This window comes from Amphibalanus amphitrite, unplaced genomic scaffold (assembly GCF_019059575.1).
Source record: "Amphibalanus amphitrite isolate SeventyFive unplaced genomic scaffold, NRLGWU_Aamphi_draft 000397F_arrow, whole genome shotgun sequence".
Lineage (NCBI taxonomy): Eukaryota > Metazoa > Arthropoda > Thecostraca > Balanomorpha > Balanidae > Amphibalanus > Amphibalanus amphitrite.
Window position 1 is genome coordinate 15415 of NW_024881891.1, and position 27451 is coordinate 42865.

The window sequence follows — 27451 nt, forward strand, 5'->3', positions numbered from 1 at the left end:
TTCACGAATAGGACCTCCCAATTCCCCATGCCCTGGAACCTCCCCTGATAAAGATATCAACTTAAAATTTTCAGGAAAAGTGCCCAGCTTAGTTTTAAGAAAAGTCAGAAAATTTCGGCATCCTAGCTCCAGTCGTTTTGAAGATATTTCCGAAAAGCCTCAGGGATGGATGTAAATAGCCCCCCCTTGCCACTAATATGGTTAGCGGAACATCCGCTCTTTACCAATCGTGCGGCAATCGGCGATAGGTCTTGAACAGATCTTCAGTCGTCAGCGGCCAGTCGTTACCTATCGCATGACGTACTCACGGCTGTCACCGAGTTTCGCACGTCATTCGTGCGACTCATGTCCCAATTTTTTCTTGGTTCGGCAAACTTAGTACGATGGTCTGCCACCGCTTGTGCGATTAGTCGTACGATGATTGCCGACCCTTTATATATGTGACCGTAATTGCGATGGATCTGCAGCATTCGGTGATGGTCGGCGGTGGTCGGCAATGATTTGGGTCGTAGGCGGTCGTAAGTGGTCGCAACGCCTAGTGGGACCGGGGCTTAAACTGGCGGAGGAAAGGAGCTGGGATGGACAGCTAGCACATGGATGGGATGAGGCGACAGAGAAAACAACCGGAACGGACATGGATGTGCTGAATTGGCAGAGAGGAAACTGTAGTTGACGGTACACGACGTTGTCGATGTCATGGTGTAACAAGCATTATCGCAATATTGAGTAAGATGGAAATTAGTATTAAGCTGGCGTTGCATGCTTCAGTTTCATTGCAATTGCATGACAATGCGATGCTATCATTTAGAGACAGCAAATTTTGTGGTAAATGACATCAATGTTGAAATGAGATGACATCAAACGAAGCTAATGCTTCACCCTGCTATAGACAATGCATGACAATGCACACCTTGTAGCTAAGAATGCTGAATTTGTCGGAGATCGCGGTGTCCAGGCGATACCTCGGGACACACAGGATCAAGCTGTTGCCTTTTTTTGCGTTGGTGACTGGAAATATGGCCACGAGGTTTTATCTTCCTGTTGATAAGTATGGCAATAAATGATGGTCTGAAAACATCAACGAATCTCGAGTTTTCCCGTACACGCGACGAATGACGCCTTAGAGTATGATAGTGACATTGAATACATATTGCAGCATACCTACCTTTTGACATTAAATTGAAATTCAGTGCACAACTGAGGCTGAAAGAGTATTGTGAACATTTACTTGTTCCAATGGATCTATTTCATGTGTTTTACTATTTTCCGTTCATTATATACCAGTATAACGCCTTTTGGGGCGACTAACGGAGCGAGCGAGAGGGTGAGCCTTGCACGTGCGAAATTTCGACGAGGTACCTCCAGCTGACTTGTGCACGGCACCCTACTAACCGGTCTCTAGCGATGTGCCAAATTTGAGTACAACCGGCCCAGCCGTTCTCGAGATCTGGAAGCGGCACCCTGCACGTGCGCACGTGCAAAATGGGTCCCAACTGAGTTTTGCACGGCACCCTACTAACCGGTCCCTAACCATGTGCCAAATTTGAGCGCCATCGCACGGACGGGCCGCGCGCCAGCTTAGGGCGAATTTAATCAAGAAAGTGACTTTCGAAAATCTGCTTGAAATATGGCTGAATGTATAGGAAATTGCCTGAATTTTATGAAACCACCTGAATTTTGCACATATGGCAACTTTTAGGGGGTGATTTGACTACTCAAAGTGGACAAATTGTTGGCCTTCTCATATCCTACCGATTTGCGGGCAAGAACGCGACTTTTGTAACGCAAGTTTACATAGTGTAATACATATTGAATTGATATAAATCATACACCATTGTTCTTCCCAATGTCTCTAAAAAACGATAGGATAACTTGCAATACTGGCTGACCTATCGTCTGCACGTTACGACTGATAGAATCAAACCAATACATGCATAGCGTTTTCATAACGATGTTTCATGAAAACCGAAGATTTCAACAACTACCGCCGTTTGCCGCCACGTCAGATCTAGCATGATTGCAATTTGCCAGCATTTTTTGACTTGGCCCGACCTTTTTTTCCTGCTCGAACTTGCTCGCCTCACCGGTAGCTCGAGTTTAAACATGACCGACGGCACGCCGCTCGGCCATGACCCAGCCGCGCGCCGTGACCTGACCTGGGGGCGGACGGTGCGTGACCCGACAGGATCCGGAATGACGTGTGGTTTTTAGTCCCGCCCATTGAGTGATGTCACTGTCTACAGCAGCCAATCATCGAGCCTGTTATTATGGGTCAGGATGTGTGTCAGCTAGTCATTGGGTGGCAAATGTATCGTAACCTATTTCGAGAGTATGAAATAAGTCCTCTTTGGCCACGATGATTTCGATTATTGGTACCTGATCATTCCTGTCCCGTACTGCTGCTTTCCGTACACCCGGCTGAGGTGCAGGAGGCCTTCAGGACCAGGATGGGGCTGCGCGTGGACGAGCCGCGGGCAGGAGGCAGTGGCAACTCCAACGACGGCAACACCGCCCGCCGCGCCTTCCGCTCACCGACCGAGTTCGCGGCCTCCACCAGCGTCGACCAGGAGCTGATCGACCGGGTCGGCACGGTGCTGCAGGCTGTCAGCTGTCTGCACCGACTGGACATCGACGCTCTCTCCGCGTACTGCCGCCGCACGGCTGAGCTGTACGTGGAGAGGTACATGTCCACCACGCTGCACAAGCTGCTGAGCCACTCCGCGGCCGTGGTGGAGTCTTGCCACCTCCCCATCGGTATGATGTCTGAGGAAGCAGCAGAGGCTACCCACAAGCGGGTCCGCCAGTACCGCCTTCGACACACCCGCAAGGATTCGAGGATCCACACGATGTCGGACCTCCTGGGCTACCTGCTCGTGGCGAGCGCTGGGTCTGCAGCGCCGGGGGAGGGGGAGGGGGAGGGGGAGGGGAGGGCAGGGGGGAGGGAGAGAGAGAGAGAGAGAGAGAGAGAGAGAGAGAGAGAGAGAGAGAGAGAGAGAGAGAGAGAGAGAGAGAGAGAGAGAGAGAGAGAGAGAGAGAGAGAGAGAGAATCAGCTACGTCGTGACGACGGCACCGACAGCAGTGATGTCGACAGCGACGACTGCCACAGCAGCAGTGACTGTTCAGCAGTGACAGCAGTGACTGGCAGAGTCGAACCAGCGCGGCGTGTCGTGAGAGTGTTCAAAGTGTATGTATGTAACATGTGATGCAATACATATGTATCGTGTGTTTATACTTTTTCGATTATCGAATATATCGAAAGCATCAGGGATGACCCAAAATGCCTAAATATACCCATTTAAACCATTTGAAAAACATATTGAGAAATATTAACAACGCTACGAATAAATTCGCCCTAAACTGGTCAACGGCCCCACTGTGCATCGGTCCAGCCGTTCTCGAGATCTGGAATCGACCCCTGCACGTGCGCACGTGCAGCAGCTCCCCAATTCTGGCACATGGATATGCATTGCCTAGCGGGTGCCTACCTATGTACATGCCAACTTTCAGCGCAATCGGCCAAGTAGTTACCCAGATATTGCAACAATTACAAAAGTGACACCTCTTCGCTTTGCACGTGGCACGTGCATAAAGGGTCACCCTCATGCATCGGCAATAGTCCAATACTTGGTAGAAGGAATGAAGCTACCCTACAAAAATTACCGCGTGTAAATCGGTCAAGTGGTTGCTGAGATATAAGCGTCGCAGAATCGTGACCACGGCCGGCCGGTCGGCCGGCCGCTCATACTCAGAAATTTCCGTTAATCTAAGGAAAGACTACGCTCGCTTCGCTCGCTTCGTAACCACCATTATGTATGTTCGCGCGCTGTACAAGTGGATATGTTAATCGTTATTTCATCTACTTCGGAACAACACAACACTTAACCCTCGCGGGCCCGGGGGGGGGGCGTTTTTCGCCCGCCCCCCTGGCGAATATTTGCGATAACTCCCGAACGCTTAGGGATAGGAAGGCGAAACTTTCAGTACCTTTTCTCCCATCAATTTGACATCTTCTGAAGTAAAAAATTTGGACCTAGCCCCCTTGATGACGTCACAAGGTCCATTTTTCTAGACCCCTGCACGGCAAACTTCGGCGTCACAGACGCAAACTTCAAATAGCTGCTAAAAATAGAGTTTTAGAGATAAAGACAAATTACGAGCACGGCTGTGTAGCGTTTGACCTAGAGAAAAATAGAAAAATAGTTTTGGTGACCTGAGGTCAGAGGTCAGGTCGACGACCCCGAAATGTGGTTTTAGTTTTTCGCAAATAACTTCGACAAAAATGGTCCTAGAGCTACGGCAGTGGTACCATCGCATTCGCCTTGTCAAGCCGCGTCGAATGATATATATTTTGTTCGGAAAAGGTCAAGTTTCATGTTGACCTCATGTGACCTCGAATGACCTCTGGTTGACATTGACACATGAAAGGTCGTTTATGATGGATTTGTACCCGTTGATCACGAATCTGGCATCTATTTTCCTCTAAGCCTTCAGTTAGAGCTTCCGGATGGCAAAATTGTCTTATTTATTATTACTAACTTGAATCAGTGAAATAGCCTCTAGCAGGGATACTCTTCTGTGACCTTGACCTTTGAGCAGCCTTGTATCTTAAGATGAACCACAAATAGGGAACTGATAAGCCTCAAAACATTTCAAAACATCTTGGAAGTTAGCACGCAAGATGTGCGAAAAAGTGCCAAGTTTGAGGTCAATTTTGAGCGTTACCTTGACCTTGACCTTTGATTAGGAGCACATTTTCAGAATCCTCAGATTCTCTTCTTTCGTTTGACACCCAATTTTGCCGGTTTGATGCAGCCTGCCGTCCTCTAGAAGGCTTATTTTGAGATCACTACACATGTGCCGGTTTTGGCCTTTGACCTTGACCTCTGACCTTGAAAATTGACCTGAGGTCAAAAATTTTAGGTGCATTGGAATCGTCTCGTAAGGACATTTCGTTTGGTATCGCTTTTGCTTCCGTAGCTCCCCTTATTTACGGAGTTAGACAGGGGGCGAAAAACGCCCCCCCCCGGGCTGCGGTGGTTGGGATTACCCCCCGGGCCCGGCCGGGTTAATTTGCAAATACAGAGATGCTTGCCTTTACGTTTTAACCACTCCTTTGGCGCACTCGATGACAATAAAGAAGTAATGAAGGGTTTTCCAAGATTGTCAATGTCTGAATTATACCCTTCATATAATTACCATAGTTATTTATTACACTATGTAATTACGGTGCATTTTGCAGGCCTTTTCATCTCTTAGAAAATAAAGCAGAATGATGTCACATGGTTGAAATGGACGGACGCTCTAATCAGTAAATGGCACATACCTATTAGCCACATACTGGTATGTTCATTGACTACCTACACTATAAACAATGTCTTCCGGCACGACTCATATACCTACATTTTGATGCTCTGTACAGTGTTCTCAACGACATTGAGCTCTACTTTGAACTGCTGCGTTTCTCCACTTAGTTCTGTCACGGTGACTATAGTTCTGTAACATCAGTAAAGCGTAAAATATGCCAACCGACCGGACACCACGGTAGTAACGGCGCATAAAATTGAATCGTAGTGAATTGGCAGCGCCTAAAAACCGCTGAACAGGGCAACAAATGTGTCACGCTGAACCCTGATAGCCCACGCTGTAATGGGGTACGGAAAATTCGCTCATGTCCACGCGCCCTAAAAACACTCCTGTCGCAATGTTAGTAAAAAAAACATCAATGATAAGAAATTATGTTGATATATGGTACATCACCAAAAACACGCACTGGCTCCATTCGCCATCGGTAGTACATTATGGGGCACAGAGTACACCGAGCGCAGGCCACCAATGACCATACGTTAAAGGTGGTGTGTTGACATACACCGCGCAGGGTCTGAGACAGCGTGTGTCGCTGTGCCGGCCACCGACAGTGGGCGCCAACACGCACCCCATTACAGTGAGTGAGCTGGCCGAGCAGGGGGCTGTCTCAATGTTGTGTGAAACGATCCCACAATACGCTTTGACGGGTGTGTGCTTACTTACATAGACACACGCAACTGGTGGAGGGAGCGAAAGATGAAAAATAAAGGCGGCCAGGTCTGGTCAATAACCCTTTGACATAGCGAATGAATGCAATTGGGTGACATTCGTCGTTTTTTTTGGGGGGTGGGGGGGGGTGCGGGGGGGGGCTGTTGCGGCCACTCATCACGATATTCGCCTTACTGAAACAGACCATACCTACCTACATTACGAAAATGTTATAAGGTCTGCCTAACAAATGCATGAATTACCCATTAGGTTAGATATAAGGTTGAAATAAGGCAATTGGGTATCAGCATATGTAAACAATCATTCATATGCTGAAGCTTGTCAAAATGAAACAACAACCTTGCTATTTATTAGCCTTACTTCAGGACTTCATTTTTTTCCAGACCGAAAAATGAGCGAACAATGTATTATAGAGCAAATACGACACATATGTAGTAGCACACACGAAGCGCGAACCTTGAGGGACATGCATGATTCAAGTAGACTGCTAGGTACAGACACTTAAAAAACTTCATAACTTTCTTGAGTCTAAGTCATTTGTTCATTGGTCGGTGAGGCATCCGACGCGCGGCGTGCCGAAACACCGCTCCGTCAGCCCACCAGTGCACACCGCCACGATTCGCACTATGAAAAACACCATCTCCAGCATGGTGATGACGCTGGCGCCGATGAAGAGACTGAGCTGGCCGCCAAACGCGCTCAGCCAGTCCATCAGCGTGGCTTTACTCAGCTGGATTACCCGCGAGACAAGGGACGGGTAGAAGACCATCACCACGGAGAAGGTGGAATTGTGCTCGGTGTCGACCGGCACGGGAGAGCCGCCGAAGAACGCCTCGTTATCCAGCATCGGCCTCTTGATCGGAGAGCCGTCCGATACGACGTCGTAGATGATTTTCTGACATTGATGAGGGCAGTCGACCTTTGTTATCTGATGGCCAGGGGCCTGCCAGTCGCGCTGGCAAGCAAACATATCCAGAGGCTCACAGACATTCACCTTGCGCGGGTCGTCGCCGTTCCGTAGGGTGATGGCGTGCTGACAGCCGCAAACCCTGCGCATTTCAGAGTTGTACAGTGCTCCCCGACAGGATAGTGGCGGTGTTTTGGAGCCATGCGGGGGTATGTCGGTGCAGGTTTTCTCGGAGAACGGGAGCAGTCCTGTGAATTCTCCGGTCCGGTCCACCTGTGAAGGAAGTGAAAGACTCACTACCTACCTCATTTAATCAAACAGACATCAGGATATGATAGGAAAGAACTCGGCTTACCAAAAACGTATAAGAAGTTCTAACACAGCGGACGCTGGAACCAACCTCATCGAGCTTCATATTGAGCTCATCCAAAAGCAATTCCAAAATGCTAATGTCTGCGTTTAACTATAGCCATTGTTTGTGTTTTTAGCAGCCTATGCCCAACCATTCAACGGCTGGTTAGGAGAAAATGAGCACGTGTTTATCAAACTTCATCGGTCGTTGCCACTCACCATGCCCAAGCCTCTAACCCGTTTCGTCTCTGTTTCTAACCCTGACCGTTCTCTCACCCTGTCCGTTCTCTCACCACTCCCGCTCTCTTACCGTATCCGTCCTCTCACCCTGCCAGTATTTCTCACCACAGTGTGTGTGACCGAGAGCCGGGTGACGGCGCCGACTGTGGCGATGAACGTCTGCTCGATGACCGACTCCATTGGCAGGATGTAGTGCGGCGTCAGGATGATCCGGTTCCCCTCCTGGGCCGGCACCAACGAAAACCGCATGTCCCTCTCCGCGACTGTGGGACAGGAGTGGGCGCAGCTGTTAGACAGGGAAAGTCCCGTGCAGCGATCATCTGCTTCCTTGAAACCTACGCACACAAATTTAGCGCGTGAATCTGTAAATCATCGGACGTCCGGCACCGGGTGTTTGAATCCGAGTCCTCAAGCATCTCGAGCTAATGTATACCATTCGCGGCTCGCGCCAGCAGGGCCACTAAATTCGATAAACTTTTCACATCGTTTTGTGCGAAGTAATGCGTTATCCGCCACAATAATTAATATGCAGGATGCAACTAACGATTTCTCCAGCGCAACATCAGCGACACCGCGATGCCGCTGCTTCCTAAACAGGTGCAATGTGAAGAAAATATTCGAGTTCAGCCTTTTCACCCAAGCATGTCTAATCTCTCTCATCCCTCTCATTCCCCCTGTCCTCCCCATAGCCTTCCTCCTCTCGCCCGTCTCCCACACCACACTCACAGAAAGTTTCTCTGTCGTCCTTCAATATGACTCCGATGCCGTTGTAGTCACCGGGCCTGGTCTGGTTTAAAGCCGTCAGTCGCCTGGACCGGAGGGTCGTAATGCACCTGCTCTGATAATAGACAAAGTAGTCGTCCGAGAAAACATCCTGGCAACACTCGCTGCTGTTTATCCGTGAGCCGTAGATGAAACAGGATGCTATCATATCTTCACACCTGCCAAAAGTCGGGCGATCGTTACGGACGAAGGAACAATAAATGCACATAAGATATTCCCTTGCCTACCAAACATTGAAATACAGTCATGCATGCAGCTCGAATGCTTAGAATTTAATTAAGGTGAATCTGAAGCCTCCAGCTGTCTGTCCTCCTATAAATCTGTCCTCCTTTCTGTTTTTCCATGCCTTGAAACTAAAAATGATGCTTATTGCCTAAGTTATTGGCGCAAAAGTTACCATTTCAATCCATTAGGGTGGGGTCACCTCACCAGCCTAATCTGACCTAGTCCAGCCAAAATGCCTAGCCCATCCTTACCTAAACTATCCTATAATTTAGCACTATACTGACTACACCAGCTAACACCTAATAATACTCGGCCAGGAGGCTTGGCTGGGTTAGGTCAGATAAGGTCACGGGCCTGGGTGACCTCATATCAATGAATAACTATAATATTTGCTGCATTAATAAACACCATGTCTAGATTCAGGACATGAAAACATGGCCAAGAGCATTGGCAAACATTGGGACCTCCGCTTCAGTAATGCCCAACATTCACCAACGGATTTTCCGATGTGTCACCTACCTGGGCGATAGACTGTTGAAGAGGTCGAAGGGCGTCTCTGCGGGTCGGAGGCTGGCGAACAACTGGTCGTTCAGCGGCCTCCACTCGTCGTCAGAGGGAATGGCAATGTGGCCGGGTGTGTCCACCATCAGCAGAAGGAACGCCGCCACGTCGTTACTGATGTTCCGCTCTGTGATCGAAAACACGGGAGCGACGCGCATGGCGTGAGGACATGCACGTCACCGGCATGTGAAGTTATACACACATTTGTCATGATGCACATTGCACAAAACGGGCGCACTACTATCGATTAGGTATGCTAGTTAACCCAAATACTCATTACTCGCGTCGATTTAACACTGTTTCACGACCACTGCTCCATCCACGGCAAGAAACGCGACTGCACTGGCCGGCTCTCGCTCCAGGCAGCGGGAGAGCCGCCACACGGACCAGCCCTAGCCCCAGGGCAGGTCGGGTCGGGCAGGGGCGGCGCCAGGCGCCAGGCGCGGTGGTGCCGCAGAGGCGTTCCAAGGGGAACACACAAAGCAAACATGACATCCAACACTTACATCTAATTGCACTAACATACCCTGCAGCCGTTGAAGAATGAACGGATTTCTGGTGGGGCAGATGGTTAGAACGGGCAACGCCAGCCCTCCGTAGTCGACGTAGGACAGCCGTGTGATCGACTCTTGTTTCACCAGATATTTGTAACAAATTCCCCAGCCTGGAAATGAAGATATGTGCATTGATTGAGTTATGTTGTCGACGGTCATGAAACAATTATTCAATCCACGACTTTTCAAATAGTCAGCAGTTTATGCAGGGAATAAGTACGAATAAACTCAAATCCTATCCATTCTTCTCTGTAGTTTGTTTTTTATTTCTCTCTCTCTCTCTCTCTCTCTCTCTCTCTCTCTCTCTCTCTCTCTCTCTCTCTCTCTCTCTCTCTCTCTCTCTCTCTCTCTCTCTTTCTCTCTCTCTCTCTCTCTCTCTCTCTCTCTCTCTCTCTCTCTCTCTCTCTCTCTCTCTCTCTCTCTCTCTCTTCTCTCCTCTCCCACATATGCTCCATATCACTCTCCTATTTCCACACCACTCTAACTAGCCAAACCGCGGCACCTACCATAGTTGAAGGCCATCACCGTCATGCAGAGTGTGATGCCGCCCCAGAGACAGCGGCACGGCCTGTTGGACGCCTCATAGGCGCTCTTCACACCGTGCATTGACGTCCTCTGCGCGAAGAAGCCCACTGTGCTGTCGTAGATGGTCATGCTGAACGACTTGATGTCACGGCTGATGTGAACGAAACGTTCTGCGAGATGGCGGGATCGGCCAGATGACAGGCTGAGATTTACTGATGAGCTGTGGAAGAGCTGCAGTCAGATGGACCTCATATAGTTATTCTCCATTTCTGTCGGATGTTTTGGCCAATAATTGACATCAAATGCATATGCATTGTACAGTTCTGCACGTTCCTGATCTTTCCGAAGCTGAGCTAATTAGCGTGTCATAGCAGTCATTGGCGAGAAAACCGCGTTGCCCGGAATTCCCCCATAAAAAGAACAACCAGGATACGCTTTTATCTTTGTTTGACTCTGAAAGAGTGGAACTTTCGTTACATTTTGCCAGTTTATTGAATAGTATGTGCCGTATTTTGTCAACACGCAATTTCGGTCAAAATAATATATTAGTGCGAAGTAATTTGAATGGCACGCGGGCCGTCCAGTTACTTCGTAGTTCGTACTAACGTTTACGCAAACCCATTATTAAATAGGACCGATCTTTACCAGTTTCCTACAAATGCATGATAGTTCACGTTAGCACGTAAGGTAAAACACCATGATTCATTATTAGCAATGAAACAGTCGCTAAAACGTCTTCTGAATAACACGTGAAAGTGGCTGAGACTTGGATATTCATAACTCACAGAGTGGGTGTTGACAGCTAAGGCTCCACTCAATTCCTCGGCTGTGTGTCCGTTGCGACCTGCTTCGGCGGCGCGGCCATCCGCTCCTGGCCTGAGGTCACCGGCGACTGGTCGCTTTGCCCAGTTCAGTCGATACCCAGGCGACGACACCGCAGAGTCAACGACGGAAGGCGTCATACTGCACCGACGCTGTCCTGTTAGTGTCTATGTGGACGGGGCAAATGTACGTGCACTAGTTCCAGAAAAAAATGGCAGGAGTCTTGGAATAGGCATGAGAGCCAGTTCGTTCTAGCAGCATGGACTAATGATCGCAATTTTTTCGGATATCATAAAAAGAGCGGTGTGCACGGGCTTGAAAAGAACATAAATGTGCTCAACCGACTTCGGCGGAACGACCAATTGCAATATGACACGTTTGGTTGAGGCCCGGTGAAGAGAAATGTGATCCTCTTCTGTAAAATCTCGCAGGTAAAATCATTTCTCAGCTGTAGGGAAAAATTGCAATGCGAGAAATTTAAATTGTCCAATAAAATGCGTCATTTTGAAAGAATATCAAGTATTCATTTTGACCCTTCAAAACCACTGAATACCAAGCAGTTGACCTGAGGTTAAATCTGACACCGGGAAAGAAGCTGATATGGCATACAGGTTTTTTTCCTTGCCCTCCTAGCTTCGTAAATTGTGGACAGGGATTCGTTTTGTCACCTATTGTCGGGGCTTTATCAGAAATCTCATGACCTTCGACGTCCTCTGTTGATGTCATTTTTGTCCTAAGCGAACAAAAAAGAACTGATGTTCTTTCACTTAACCTTCTCACAAGCCTTCGAATCTCGTTTGTCGTTTCTGGTTAGGTTAACTATTTTCAAGCCTTCGAAATAGCCCCGTTATTTCTTTTACATACCTCATAATCAAATGAGAACGAGGAGCGCGCCTTGCGTACCGATTTATTTTATTACGGCTTCACGTACCACAGCTGACGTGTCTTAGAAAACGTACAGACATGACGTGGAATCACATGTCATTTCAGAATGCGCAGCTAACGACTTAATAATTATATATTCCGAACTAATACAACTCACCAAACTAAGCAATCCCTATTTGTAAACGAAGAACATGAGATCGATCATGCAAATCTTGGAAATTGAAGAGACAAAATGCTAGATTGAGAAGGGTTTTTTCTTTCGGCCCCTTTCTGAGCAAAACTGGTCACAACCCATTGGCATGTCTTGGTTACATGCCCAGCATGAACCGAGGGATGATTGAAGTTTTGCGCAAATGAGCACGTTATATGATAACGCTATCAAGTAAGACAAAAATACAATAAAACAACAATAATAAAGCTGTTCATCAGGCTCAGTACACTATTGTTCCTGGTTCGCAGAGCTAGTTTGAGCAGAGTTCACCAAATCTCCACCAGAGGCGTAGTATGATGGTGCCAGATGGCGCTACTGACTGCAGCAGCTCGACGCCTTAGAAAAGATTGCCGCATCAACAAGATAAGACGTTCCTTGAAAGCAGACTCTTTGGCAATGGCACCATGGCATAACGCAGATTACGGTCACGTTAAAATCTCAAGCTCTACGGAGTAACACATCGTCGTAATAAAGCTATCGCTTTCCGGGCTCGGAAAACCTGAGGTTCACATCAACCAGTCACTCGTCATAAACGCTCCGATAACAGTCAGACACCAACACACAGGTAACAGTTATACAACGCTCTGATGTGACATATCATCTCACACACAACAAAACAACAATATGGCACACGCCGGGGACCATTACGTCCAACGGCATCGACCAGACGGATCCCGTATGCCGGTGACGCTTACACCTTACACCCATTCGAGGATGGCGTCCCCACAAGTTCCTCTCACTCAGTCCGCGCCGGCCGTTATACGGAGCTCTCTGGTGGCGCCTCGTGCCGAGATCCCACCGACCCGTGCCGACCGCCGCCGCCCCCGCCCCCGCCCGGCGGCCGCGTCCACGGCGGGCTGCCGAGCGGCCTGGCGGCGGGCGGCGGCGGCGGCGGCGGCAGCTGGGTGTAGTGGCAGACCGCTGCGGCGGGGGCGGGGGCGGCTGCCGCCCGACACGGCCGTTCCGAGCCGTCCAGGGCGGCGGAGGTGGCCGCCCGTGGGAGCGTGAGGACGCCGAACCCGACCGGTACCTCGGCCGCCTGAAACGGAGCCACAAATCAGTCAAAGAGACAGGGCATCAGTTACTCCTGAAGTATTGTAAAGAAGGGTTTGAAAAGATTTGTTCTAACCAGAAGTCAACAACAGAATCACAGCCTGATCCGCGCTTTTGTGTAAGCAGCCGCGCATTTCACCCTTCAGCTGTGTCTTGCGGCACAGTATGCCACTCAGGCGCTGTGTGTTGCGGCACAGCCTATCTTTCAGGTTAGCCGCTGCTGCCATCTAGGGACAGGAATATGACTAGACGATAGTGACGGCGCATATCATTCGCCGCCAGGGATAAAACGTCACAAAACGCTGAGTCTGAGTACGCTATGAATTGTGCACAAATTGCTTGTTTATCCAACTTTGAGATAAATTCATCGCAGACCGCTTGACCGTCGGTCAAGCGAGCGTCGAGATATAAGGCTATGAAAAAGCGCCTCAATGCCGGGCTGGGCCATTCATTCAAAGATTTTCCATCTAAACCAGGGATAGACTCGCCTGCTCGTCACAATGTCCGCATCATACAAATATAAAAGCAACAAAAGACCAATAACGTCACTGTCGCAGCAAAACTCTTTCGGTGGCTCCGCGTTGCTCAAGTCTTCCAACTTCTTTCAGCCAAGTTTGTCAACTCCCGACCTCAGCCCCCAAACCAGGCTGTCAAATGCTGCCCGCCCAAAGATGACCCACTGGTCGCCGGAGATGTCATGTCACAGCCCACTGCACCAGCCATTTCTCTCAAAAAAGTTCCCGCAGTAAAACATCGGAAAGATAAAACTACGCTTGAGATGGACTCTGCGATGCTATTCAGCCAGGAAATGCAAAACATTAGAACGAAATGTGTCACCAGCCCGATGGGCTTAGAAAACAGATTATCGTCTATTCAAACGAAAAGACCTTTCCGTATGATTCAGAATTTCAAGAGATTAGCTGCAAATGCGATTTGTAAATTTTAGCGCATATCATGGCATAGTGCCCGCCAGACCGTAGGAGCATTGGACGGCGAATTATGTCCTCATTTGTGGCCAAGGTGGTAAGTAGGCGTTGGAGGTTATTAGTGATTTGCATGGAATTGTGCAGCGGAAACGGCCGATGTTAATTGTCTATGACCTATGTATAGATTGTGATGCCACGATCTCCGGATATTAATTCCTATTTGCCGAACGGATCAACTGAAGTCAGCTTTATTAATGAATTCCAGTTATAATTATTGGGATAATGCTGACCTCATTTGCCCAAACAATCCAGCAAGCATTAACACATGACTTCCAGATACATATGGATCCTTTCCATAGAAATAACAAAAACATTCGTTAACAAATGAAACCATGTTTCCAGCTCTGCAAAATTGGCTATCTGGATAGCAGAATGATTAAGACTGTGACTATTTACAAGGTCACCCTAATTTCAATTCTCGCTGGCTTACGAAAGGCACGACGCTAGCACACTAAACTTCAAGTTCATTTAGCAGGCAAAAAAAAAAACATGACGGCTGCCGCGGAGAAGCAGCTGGTCGAAACGTTAAAAATCATTCCAACACGGCTGCCTGGGCCAAGGCTGGCGGTCGCCGGCCCAGCCCTCACCCACTCCTTGCCTCATACGAGAACCTGTGGCGGGACTATGGACTCCATTCTACCCCTTATCCCTTCTTACCTAACACTACGGTGTCTGAACTCTGAGCTGTATCATACAGTACCGTCTTCAACCCATACTCTTATTTCATCCTATTCTCACCTGACAAGACTGACGGGACCCGGCCAACATCTTACCCTCGTTCTCACCTGACACTGTTGCCTGTGGTGAGTATGACGGACCTCACTCGACTCCTCTTACCTGACACTGGTGCCTGTGGTGGGTATGACGGACCCCACTCAACTCCTCTCACCTGACACTGGTGCCTGTGGTGGGTATGTGACGGACCCTGCACTCAACTCCTCTTACCTGGCACTGGTGCCTGTGCCGGGGTCGGACTCGGGGCAGGGTGGCGCTGCCCCCTCCGTCCACGCTCGTCGCCGGCCCCACCGCCGACCACGGTGACCGGATATAACTGACCTCCCGTGACCGGTCAGGGCGTATCACGTGACACGGCACCGGAGGCAGCTCCAGGGCGGCCAGCTCTGGGGGCGACGGGAATAAGGGTCGGTGGGTTAGTGGGCACTGAATCTGCCGATGGCATCTCGAATTTTCGTGACTTGGATTGTTATGACCATTTTATCGTGTTTGTAGCAATGCATGAAGATATATGGAAAAGATGTTTCTTAGTAGAAGCCTAGCAGCACTTGCCGTAAACTGGAATTAAATTACCACATGCTGCTGTTTTAATTCAACTTTTGCTTTGTAAACAACATGGATCAACCAAACGGTATTCTGAGAAACGGCTTCAATAACATCGCACTTGAGCCGCACATCGCCAAGTGTCAGAACAATTGTTCTGTCTAAAAGTAAGACGTCAGAGACATACCGTTCTTGTGTTAGACATTACACGGTAGAGGTCAGAATTAGGGAAGTACCGGCCAGCTGCTGTTCCGCCTTACACAGAAGTCATGCGGCACAGTCTACCACTGAACGTCCAATCAGCGGCACTGAGACCTCACAGCTGATATGAACTTTTCCAACGTTCCACAGAAATAAAACAAACGAATCACCGCGTCTGTTTCCGCTGACAGCCAGACGAATGCATACAGCAATGTGACGAGACGTTGCTATTTACAGAATACTGATGAGACTTTCTCAGTAGCAATATCCTGACACAACGAGCGTCATTTGCGCCGTACTTCTCTGTGAATCATTTATCACGCCCGGTGGCCTCTGCCACACCTCTCTCTGCTCACCGTAATACGGCTGGTGGGCGGCCGGTGGCGGGCGGCCCGGCCGGCCAGCGCTGGTTGCCGGCGCTGGGCCCGGGCTGGTGGGGGCCGGGGGTGCTGGTCGGCCCGCTGGGCGGCGGCGGCGGCGGCGGCGCAGCAGCACCACGGCCAGCACGGGCAGGGTGACCAGCAGGGCGCCGGCGCCAGCCGCCACCAGTAGCAGGGTCAGCGACGGCACCACGGTCGGCGGCTCCGAGTCGGCGGCGGCTGCGGCGACAGCGGCAGACGGTCAGGGGAGAAACGGCGGGCTAGGATAAAAACAGTGGGCCTGAGGAAAAAGGTCGGGGCGGGGAGGGAACAGGGGTGGTCTGGGAGAATAACGGCTAAAATAGAGATGGACTGTAAATATAAAGAGCATAAAACATGAGTGAATAGAAAGAGATGGCAAAAGAGAAGATGAAGAAGAGACAAAAGTAAGTCACCTGTGGCCAAACTTTGAATCAGTTAGAGCATGACAGGACAGGGCATCCAATGAGGGGTAAAGTCCGGCGGCCAGCGCGTCGCCACAGACAGCGACATAGTTCAATCAGCTGAAGTGCCATCCACAGAGCAAACGCAGCACGGTAACCAACATACCAATGACTCTCTGAGCATAGGAACACGTTTCGCTGATAACGAGTAGAGCGGCAAACAAATATCAAATGTAATCACAACTTCGGCGAGGATCAAACAGATTATCTGGAGTTTGATTAACCTAGTTGATGCAAATCAACGAACAAGTTAGCTTAGCAATACGTCATTCAACCCCCGGAAATTCGATACCGGCTGCAATGCCCCTCCCCGTCAACAGCACCATCTACTGAGCCTCGTTTAACCACTATCTGATATCGAAACTGCCCCAAGTGCCTCGGCTGCTGATTGGTTTGCTGCTAACAGTAAATACAGCGGCACTCCCGGCGGTATTCGGTGCGGCGTTTGCGGCGGCTCACCTCCAGGCGCGTTGGCCTTGAGCGAGCCGTCGATGATACGCTCTGTGCGGCGCTCCACGGCGTCTCGGGCCGGGTGCGTCTCGATCACCAGAGGCTTACTGCGGCCCTTAGCGTTCTCGGCGAAAAGAATAATCTAAAAAACAAACACACATAATTAGGGAATATTCCGATGATGAATAAGAGCAAATGATCATACTGTTTTGATGTTACATTGACCTTTTAACCACGCTGCCAGCCAAATAATCACATTTTACTTTCAACACATTGAAAAGATTTTAATTCAATTTACGCACCAAACCCATCGCAGGTAACCTGCACCCACCCTTCCCCGGGTCAGTTCACCGACCTGATGGTAGCTGCTGCTGAGGTGTGCCGGCACCAGGAAGCGCGGCGTGCCGGCGCTGAGGTTGAGCAGCAGCTCACCGGCCGGGCCGCGCACCTCCAGCACGTACCGACGGGGTAGCACGTCCGCGGCCGGAGCACGGCACAGCACGGCCACGGAGCCGTCCGTGCCGTTGTGGGACGTGCAGGAGGACGGCGACTCCGGCACCGCTGCAGAGGGGACCGGGAGGGGAGCAGGTCAGATCAGATCAGCGTCGGTGGGTAGCGGCTAAAATCGGCTCAATTTAGCTCAAATATAGTTAGTTCAGCACAGTTCAAGACATCTTTTACGACGGTACCCACAGTATGAGTGAGACATCACACACCGCCTCTCTAAGTGACGTCACTAACTGTCCCTCGGTGTGACGTCACTCACTGTATCTATGCGTGACGTCACTCACCGGCCGGTGTGATGTGGAACAGACAGGGCTCCCTCTGCAGACCGACGTCGTTCTGCGCCCAACACAGCAGAGTGCCGTAGTCCAGCGCCGAATGGGCCGTGTAGATGGCCGTACTCCCTGAGCCGTTCACCCTGAGGTCAGGTCAGGTCAGGTCAGGTCAGATCGAGTCAGCTCACTTCAAAACACGGGTCAGGACTCGCATGAGCAAGGTTGGTACAAGGCAGGGTGGGGAACAGAGTGCTGGGGCAAGTCAAGAATGGACGAAATGATCATATGTAACAAAACATTTTCGTGGTCGAAGTGATGCTTGCTTTATCACGTTATCGTTCGAGAGAAAAAGTGCCGCCTTTAGCATAGTGTGACGCCCACAAAAGCGTAAGATATCAACGTCAATTTATGATGGCGCCAATGCCCGGTAAAACATCGACTTTGAAACCATGACAATGCACGGCCGAGTCATTTATCACCTATCATAGCACATTACGGTCGTATCGCTAAACAGGAACAATATGACATCACCATCAAAGCAGAAAAGACGGCCAATTCTATCATGAACAAGACAAGGGACTGTCATTCAACGTTGAACCTAGTTATGTAACGCTTCTGCGAATCATTTTCATTAGAGCCCTGTCCCAGTTGGTCAGCTGGCATCAGTTCACAGTTTCAGGCAGGAACTACTCAGAAGCTTGCTTCACCCGGTCCGGAGGTCGTTACACGTAGTTCCCAAGTCTCAGACACGGTTCAGGTCCCCGCCTTATTCAGACAGGATACGTCAGTATCAAGTCGCCAGCGTTTCCGAACAAAAGCCGATTTTGAGCTAATAGACAGCGGGCCAACGGCGAAAAGATAGAATTACATGAAAATGCATGCTAACAGAGCATGAATGTCGTCCTGAGCGGCATATTTCGCTTACAAGGTATTGTGCAAATATCGAAGCAACTGTGTCTTTCTGCTTCTTTTCACACAAGATAAAAATGCCCGATATCTTATGCACTGTGGTCAGCAGTATGTGCAAGAGATGTTCGAGATCGTTTTCCGAACGAACTTCAAGGTAATGCTGCGACTGCCTGTAAAAACTCCGATTTTCAAATATCTGTGCCACTGCCACCCGTCTCATTTTGAATGGGCTCACCGGCGGTGTTACTCAGCCTGTCATAATGGACAGGCCATCGGACGGTTTTGACAGCCGAGTTACAGGGTTATGACAGACACCGGTAGCCTCCTCCAGCTGCTCCACAGGAAGAGAAGGTAACTGATGTATGACGGTACAATAGTACTGACGTGAGCCGATGTTCCAGCGTAATGATGCTTACAAGTGACACTAACCTAGACGATACTGACGGCAAAATTTCGTTAGAGTTTTGTTTTCCATTGAAAACAGCCTATCTAGTATCTACAACAAGCACTGAAGATACTTGACGATATTGACGACGATATACTGACGCTGCTGACGGTGACTGATTGATGGTACTGACTGACTATCAGCATACCTACTGACGCTACTGACGGTATACTGACGTGAACTGGTGCGTGGGCAGGTGGACGATGTCGCCGGTGTTGTTGAAGGACCAGTGGAAGGTCAGCTGATCCGGCAGAGCGTCCACCCTGCACGGCACCTTCACCGTCTGATGGAGGGCGGCGCTGTATACCGTCTGCTGGCGGACGCTGCAGCGAGGAACGTCTGTAATGGTGGGTACGAGCGAGTGTCAGACACACAGACAGAGGGACAGACAGATTTTAACACAGAGACACACACACGGTGCCTTCACCGCCTGCTGACCGATGCTGCAGCGAGGAGCGTCTGTAACAGCACGTCAGAGAGACAGATAGATGGTCGGGCGGACGGACGTAAGTACAGAGGGGCAGACACACGGACAGACATACCTACAGACAGGCAGACAGACACAGACAGACACAGACGGACAGACGGACAGACAGATAGGCAGACAGCGACAGCGGATCGCTGAGTCGTGTTCAAAAGCGAGTTCGACGGTGTATGATACTTACGAACGCAGTTGTATCACCACACTGTTGAAATACTGTTACGTTTGTTATCACGCCAGCATGCATACGACATTGAGAATTAAATAGATGAAGATATGATGGTTTATATCTATAGCAGTGGAAGCATCTGTAGACATGACATCAAATACAAGTGCTGGTAGGTAATGTGCTAAAATTCCGTCTCGGGAGGTCGAGGGGATTTTCAGTTCCACTGGTGTTGGAGTGGATCTGGCAATTAAGTACTCAGGTAAAGTTTCCCACATACTCTAGGCTCCGGCCAAACTCCTAACCATGATATGTGATGCTAGTTCACAGAGTTCAGGCTCAGGCTACTCAGGAAGTTCAGGAATTGTTCATGATTTAATCTAATAATAATTAAAGTAAACGTGTAAATCCATGGGTCGGGCACTGTTTCCTCTTTCACCTCAACGATAATAAGCTGGTAAATGACCATTGCAGTTGACGCGTTCAAAGCCCCGGAATAACAAACAGCACGTTTCTGTCCTCGCATTCCTCACTCTGGTCCAGCTCCTCTGCTGGAGAACGCTCCACGGGCTCCCATTCCCGGGCCGGTCGCCAGACTGGGCGGGGCTGCTAGCGACCGGTCAACACTCGCGGGATGACCGATGACCGGCGCACAGTGGGACCAGAGTATAGGGGGAGACCGGCGCCTGATTACCAACGGTCAGAGACAGGCCGCTGGGGCGGGCTAGGAGGCTGAGGATTGCTGGGAGCATGTGAGTGTGTGCGAGCTGCTCCGGGTCTCTGTGGACAACTGCGGTGGGCTGTGATCCTATCGGTGACTGGATTAGCTGTGATCCTATGGACGTCTGGGGTTTGGTGCAATGCTGTGATGACTCACGGGATTGACCGTGTCCGTGGGCGGCTGGGGATTGCTGCTGGTTCCGTGGGTGTCCGTGATGGGCTCGTCTCCAGATCCGTGAGCATCGGGCAGCTGGCGTTTGCCATGGTCCGTGGGCGGTGCTGGCTGCAGACTATGATCCGTGAGCGTTCTGCTGTGACACGGTCCCATGCTCCGACGTCCCACCCCCTCCCTCCCCCCGGGTCCCGGAGTCTGGCCGCCCCCGGATGTCCGGAGCACCAGACACCATGCGGGCTCCTCGCAACAGCACCGACAGACCCGAGCTGGATATCGCACCGTGCCCGCCTGCTTGGTGATTGAACGGTGATCCGCCCACGCTGCCGCCTCCGTCAGCTTTCAACTAAATAGGCTCGGGTCCTATGCGGGCTTACAGAGTATTTGGACAAGGAGCAGCGGATTTACAGATGCACGTCAAACAGTGATTTATATCGTGGGATGTGAATCATCTTGTCATCGAAACTTGTTTCACCAACAGCGATCGATGTACCCAAGCACCTCCTTGGCCCATTGACATTGAATGACGTAATATGGGGATTGGGGAGGAAGAAAATAACCCTAATGCAAAACATCCACCCACCGTATCTTCATTTAAATGATGGCACCGCTCATATACCTTGTCAGTTTTGACATAAGGCTGCACAGTGCACAGATATCGGTTGGTAACAGAGCCTGGACATAACGAATGGCACATACACGACACAATCAACAGTATTTTCTTGAACTGTCATCTGCCATCTGTCTTCATCCAGCTTTTCGAAGTCATTGACAAGACATAAGGCAAGGCAAGCATAAAAATGATTCGAGCTACTTCAGAGAAGACACACAATTCAGCATAAATTTAATGCGGTTAGCCAGAATTTCGAGAGGATCTGAATACTGGTGCTAAATTTGTCTCCGCAATGCCGCCATCAAAGCTAGGTATCAGTCCATTTACTATGCGCGCCAGCCCTTACTTGTCCTTTCATTGTCATCTTCCATGCCGCCCCCTCATAAATCCACTTTTATACCGCTCTAAAGCGGGCTTCCATTTCCGCCGCTCCTGCCCTTTGTGCCAGCTCACTTGGTGATGGCTGGGACTACCTCATGAGCCTGCAGAATAAAGCGAAAAGCGCCACTCTTCTGCCCACAGTCTCGACTGATCTCTTGTGCGGCTCGGATAAAGCTGCTCAGAATTCGCGGATGTAAATTACGCTCGAGCTTCCGCTCAGCCAAAGTTTTTCATCCTTATCCACTGAGGGTTTTGCAGCTTCAGCCAATATTGACTTTCCGGAGGCAGGAGTGCGATTTGCTCTCGTCTATTGGAAGGCCTACAGGGTGTTTCACTAAAAGTGTCAAAAAGTAAATGCTTATTAAAGATATATAAAATGTGCAAATCACGTGGTTGTGCACGTGGCTTTGTTGCAAAATTTTGGACATTTATGCTTTGTCCATTTAATATTTTTTTTACACCCATACGGAGCGAGCGCAGGAGACCAAAGTTACTAGTCGTTTTTTCCTTATACAGATCAAGAACAGGTTATTTACACCTCAACAGGAGGGGTGAATTACACTTACATTTGGTGCCATCAGAAACATTGAAACCGTATGCCGACTTTTCAGGAAACGTTTTACTCTCTCACCTCGCTACTTTCCAGATTATAAAAGTTTAAAAGGGCTTCTTAAGAGGTTTAAAAGGGCTCCTTCGATGCCAGTTCCAGTCCAAAAAAGGCGGGGTCGCCCCCACCTCTCGGCGGAAACCTTTGAAAAGGTCAGGGTCTTTTTGAGGGCCTTTGAAGATAACAAGAAGCTAATTTCAACATCAGAAATAGCCAAGGCCTTACAAGTTATCAAAAACAACCACTGTGACGGCTGTAGCCACCAGGAACTGGCTGGACCAGAAGTTCCTGGGCCAAATAATCAGCTGCCTCACCGCCCGCCCCCATGGCCAGCGCGAAGCCCCGATCTGCCACCGCTAGACTTCTGGTTTTGGTCAGTGACTCAGTAGCTCTCGCAGAGCTGAGGAAGACTCAAGTCGCATCACTTCGGGAGCTGAAGAGCACAATTCAAGGCTTTGCCGACAGTCTGGACGCTGAATATGAAAACGGACTGTGAGGCACCTCCGGAAACGTGCCGAAACGGTGCATCAAAAGAAGGGGCGGATATGTGGAATAGGTTTGAGTGACGGTGATATGGTTGTTATATATTCAAATGTCCAACAATTGCGGATGAAATGATATGCAAATTTCCTTAGAAAACATTGTTGTTATGTGCATTATGACCTTTAACTTTTTGACACTTTTAGTGAAACACCCTGTAGATTGGAGTTGTGTTAAGTTTATGTCACGCTAGGTTTTGATCAGCACTGGTCTGCCATTTCACTGCCATCTCTAATGTCGCATCATTCGATATTCACGTATGATGATTACTTCTTATCTGAAAACCCTTCCCACACAATTATAATAAATGATGTTTACACAGCACCTTATGGATGATCCAAACTACGCGACGCCTGCGCACAATACAGTGACAAACAGTGCCGCAATGCTATTCGAGCTCGCCAAGATCAGCAGTCCTGTTTTGATGAAATCAGAGTTCAGACAGCGGCTTGTGATATGTCTCTCGACCGTGCTGCCTACGACGGCATTTGCGGCGCAGTTCACATCTGGCGCAGCGTCGGCAAAATATGGCGCAGGCTCGCACTGAGACAGCTACAAATGAATTTCATCTGGTGGTGGCGCTAACTCTATCCGGGAATGAGAAGAAAAACGCTGTAACTGGCCTACATCGAGCGCAGTTCAGGTAACGAGAGCCAGAGCTCTTAGGCATCAAGCAGCCGGTTCAAAGCAATTGAGCAATGAGCACAGGCCAGGTGTGAGGACCATAATTTTTTAGAAACTAATGGCTTGATTTTAAGTATCCAATTATATTCGCTTATAACTTATTGCATTAGAAGCATAAAACGAGAACCATAACAACATTGGAAAGTTGATTTCATCAGCGCATCAGACACGAACATCCATTCTGCTAATGTAACTTTTAGTGGTTTGATCAAACGCATAATCTGAAATGATGTCTACCGACAACTGAGGAGACCGAACATGACGCATGTCTTCAGAGCAGAGGTCAATAGGTCTAGGTACCTCGATATCTTCTCCAGACTGGCGAAGCAGCTCAATCAAATTCCAGATGTTAAAGATGAACAAGGTCGGATCAAATATGCCGACTCCTCGCCTCTCACGCGCGGAACTTTCTTCATAAGAGCTGCTGCGCGCCTCCGAGAACTGTCACTCATGACAGTATTGCAGGCTGGCCTCAAAGTGAATGTGACAGGAATATTGGGTAGCCTCTGCCCCGCCGCGCGATATGTGCGAGCACGACTGGTGAAAGCTATTCATTTGCCCGCCGGGTGGCTGAACAATTTTCGCAGAGGCATTTTTATTCGGTTGAGTGGGTAGTCACGGACAAGTGCGTTGTATAGGACTGCGGCCTAAATGCGCAGCGCGCACATGTCTGCTTTCTGTTGAATATTACATTGTACTCTTGGGGTAAATATCACATTGCCCATGAAGCATTCAGCTGCACTAGAGGATATGATACCGTTCGGCGGCAAACTCCCGAGGGCGGGCATGGATGAGGAAGAGAGTCCTTCAATCTTGTCATTCCACTAGGTTCTGTTGCACTGAGCTCGCCATGGCAGAAATATCGAAATAATTTGTATTCAGTCTGGTGACTCGATAATGAGGCAGCGAATGTCATCCGCAAAAATACAAATTATGGTGATTTTTGTAGCACAACTGCTAATGACTAAGCAAAAATTAAATTTCAAGAACGTGTACCAGAATGACAGAACAGCATTAGCTGAATCTACGCATGCCAAAGTGACGGATTCTCGGTGGGTCGGAGAGTAAGCGGAGACACCGTTCAGGGGCCGCCTCACACCTGCTCCCTGTTTCAGGCGAGCCGCTCGCGCGCCACACCTCCGCTATGGAGAAATGGTCCAATTTGTACCGGCTGGACAGACACGAACGATCGATCCGCCGCGCTGGGCCGTCGGATCAAGACACCTAAAGGCACACACTGGCACGGTACGGCACGGTACGGCACGGTACGGCACGGTACGGATAGAAACGATAGGATATTGTAGGGAATTATGGCACGTCACGGTACAACGCAGCATGACATTACACAGTTGACAGTAACAGTGGCCCTATTATACGGTTGAATTGAATCAACGATAAGGTGTTACACGGTAGCGGGTATGGCAATGAAGGCTTAGAACCCTGTATGATATGACACTGAGGTCGACATGTCACCGTTTTCTATGGCACGACGGTTAGCATGGCGTACTGTCTGTAACAGCAAAGCTAGACATAAGCGCCGTGATCGAAGTGGACAGAAATGGCTGCTCTGTGCCCACTTTGAGACAATATTTCCCGCCGCCTCGCTTCCACCGAAGCCGACTTTCCGTTATAGTCCAGTTTATTGCGTGATAGCGGGCAGTTTATTCGATTTATAATGAACAATAGACATAATCAAAGATGCCACACAAAGAACAGCGACCATTTTTACGGCCGTAATTTCAACGGTCAAAGGCCCGTGGTAATTTCGTAAATTGGCGATATTGCCTCTAGCAGCTGGCTGTCAGAAGTCTGCTACAAACACTGGTTCCCTTACATTCCGGCAGTCTGATACAGCTGCAATTGGTCAGCTCCGGTAGGGCTCTGAATTAAAAATTCGATATGTGGTGACAGTGTCCATTTGCCAATATGATGGAATATTAACATATCTGCTCCACAAAACGACAAGTAATAAAATTAAATGACTTATTTAACGCATTTCCATCATGCAACCCATTGTCCACGCCATTCATCACAGCATTCCTGATCAATCGCCTTTCACATTTCATTGACATCTTTTCCAACTTTTATATTGTTTATACTTACCGGCGCCGCCGATATGAAAGGATTTCTGCGTAAGCCTTTAATCCGAGACAACTGCGTTGTGCCCCCGTCAAGTCACTGGCCGCCCGTTCCGGTTAAGGCTGACTTGCAGGCTGAGTTACCAGTACACGTGCAGACTTACGGCGCACGTGCATGCTGACTTTCAGCGGAGTGCAAACTAACTTACAACGCAAGTGCAGGCTGATTTACAACGAACGTGCAGGCTGACTTACAACGAACGTGCTGGCTGGCTTATTCGGGAAGGGATTTTTTGCAATCATTGGTGTCGCAGAGTCGGACAACATATATATAACGGAAGTGCAGACTGACTTACAGCAATCATTCAGACTGACTTGCAGCGGACGTGCAAACTGACTTACAGTGGACGCGCTGACTGACTTACAGCGGACGAACAGGCTGACTTAAAATGCACGTGCAGTTCACAGAGTGACTTACAGCGGACGTGCAAACTGACTTTCAGTGGACGTACAGACTGACTTACAGTGCACGTGCAGGCTGACTTACAATGCACGTGCAGTTTACAGAGTGACTTACAGCGGACGAGCAGGCTGACGGAGTCGCTGACGCCGTCTCCCTCTGCGTTGGAGGCGGCGCAGGAGTAGCTGCCACTGCCGTCACTGGTCACTTTCTGTAGCACCAGACTTCGATTCACCACCATCACACCAGCGGGCAGCGAGTCGGGCACCAGAGGACGGCCCTGTGACCAGCGCACGGGAGCCAGTGTCACCAGCGAGCAGTGAGGCGGGAACCAGAGGACGGCACTGTGACCACGCACAACGGGGAACCAGTGTCACCGGCGCCACCGCATTGACCATTGATCGAGAGGGAACACATCTGCAGGGTCTATCTCCCAGCAGGCGTTTCAGTGGCTCACTGGTATAGCAAACACGATGTAATTTCAACTGAGAAATGATATACTCAAAGCCACGAGGCCTGAACTTCGACCAGACAGGATACTCAATCCCGAAAAACAGAGCCCTTCAGCCAAATTAAATTGAAACCGGGGAATCGGATATGTAGAAACAAATAACAAGCTCCGGCACAGAGCGGCACAGATACGTTCGATTCGATCATTATTAAAACCAGTGCTGCTGTCTATCGAAGATGAAAAGCATATAACTTCCTGGAATTCCATTGTTGGCTGTATGTCGAGACAAGCAATCCAATTCACAAAGAATTTGTTTTACATTTAACTGATTGAGAAACAAACCATATCCATAGAAAGTGACCAGATCTGCAGTTGTTGGATGCTACCAAAGCAGGCAGAATCTTATCCCCTATTATGATAATGCGTACACCGATCAATGCAGGTTAAGTGAATAAATTATTCTTCAACACTACGGTGCATCGAAAACAAGTCTCCCGTTCGATCCCCGATGTTGCAGAGCCAGTGATTCAATCTTGGTGTTTGCAGCACAGTGTTCCACCCCCCCCCCCTCCCCCCGGCGGTGCGGGGCGCCGGCGGCGGCGGAAACTCACATTCAGCCTCCACTGGACCGAGTGGGCCGGAGGCGAAGCGGTGACGTCACACTCGAAATAGACGTCATCGCCCTCTTGGATGTCGGCCAGCCGCAGACTGCTGGCCACCGAAACACGAACCAGCGGCGCGTCTGTAACGGGACCGATACCCCGCGGCTATAGACAGAGCAGATCAAACACACAGTGGGGATAGTGTTTGATAGCACAGAGCTGAATATGGCACAGAGAGCTTTGAACAGGGCTTACAGGAGTGTTTTAAAGTGTTTTAAAATGAAAAATAGCTAACATCTTTGATAAGCACTCCTGTCGCAAAAGATCCTTTAAATCGGATATAATTCAATCTAATTTCGTCATTTGTTGCGATCCTATTCTTCACTCTGTTTACCGCTGGACCAATAAGGCAAATATCTCAGCGACACGCCTGGT

The 27451-nt window shown here is 49.4% G+C and overlaps 2 protein-coding genes and 1 long non-coding RNA gene across 4 annotated transcripts; all 3 read right to left on the reverse strand.

Annotated features, from left to right (window-relative positions):
- Positions 1 to 6423: 6423 nt before the first annotated feature.
- On the reverse strand, positions 6424 to 9479 carry LOC122390458. Of its 2 annotated transcripts, XM_043383409.1 has the most exons (5): positions 9382 to 9479; positions 9060 to 9228; positions 8259 to 8473; positions 7638 to 7795; positions 6424 to 7214 (listed from the first exon to the last, which is right to left on the reverse strand). In XM_043383409.1, exons 2-5 carry the CDS (start codon positions 9185 to 9187, stop codon positions 6576 to 6578), a joined length of 1140 nt encoding a protein of 379 aa, XP_043239344.1. In that variant the 5' UTR covers positions 9188 to 9228; positions 9382 to 9479; the 3' UTR covers positions 6424 to 6575. The 2 variants fall into 2 exon arrangements, with proteins under 2 accessions (XP_043239344.1, XP_043239343.1); XM_043383408.1 differs by having other exon boundaries at positions 9060 to 9447.
- Positions 9480 to 11878: 2399 nt separating this feature from the next.
- LOC122390459 lies at positions 11879 to 15291 on the reverse strand. Its single transcript, XR_006258157.1, has 2 exons — positions 15083 to 15291; positions 11879 to 13137 (listed from the first exon to the last, which is right to left on the reverse strand). It is a non-coding gene; the product is annotated as an uncharacterized LOC122390459 (long non-coding RNA).
- A 119-nt stretch (positions 15292 to 15410) lies between these two features.
- Positions 15411 to 26765, reverse strand: LOC122390490 (MAM domain-containing glycosylphosphatidylinositol anchor protein 2-like). Its single transcript, XM_043383499.1, has 8 exons — positions 26757 to 26765; positions 26081 to 26243; positions 19238 to 19400; positions 17720 to 17850; positions 17284 to 17489; positions 16938 to 17070; positions 15973 to 16215; positions 15411 to 15430 (listed from the first exon to the last, which is right to left on the reverse strand). Exons 1-8 carry the CDS (start codon positions 26763 to 26765, stop codon positions 15411 to 15413), a joined length of 1068 nt encoding a protein of 355 aa, XP_043239434.1.
- Positions 26766 to 27451: the final 686 nt, after the last annotated feature.

Coding starts and splice junctions, on each gene's coding strand:
- LOC122390458 (XM_043383408.1), bottom strand. CDS start 9,259: ATGCGCGTCGCTCCCGTGTTTTCGATCACAGAGCGGAACATCAGTAAC. Junction 8,474..9,059: donor TTCAACAGTCTATCGCCCAG/GTAGGTGACACA, acceptor GACTTTTGGCAG/GTGTGAAGATATGATAGCAT. Junction 7,215..7,637: donor TCTCGGTCACACACACTGTG/GTGAGAAATACT, acceptor CTTCCTTCACAG/GTGGACCGGACCGGAGAATT.
- LOC122390490 (XM_043383499.1), bottom strand. Junction 17,490..17,719: donor GTTCCACATCACACCGGCCG/GTGAGTGACGTC, acceptor TCCCCTCTGCAG/CGGTGCCGGAGTCGCCGTCC. Junction 15,431..15,972: donor CGCCCACCAGCCGTATTACG/GTGAGCAGAGAG, acceptor ATTTAATTCCAG/TTTACGGCAAGTGCTGCTAG.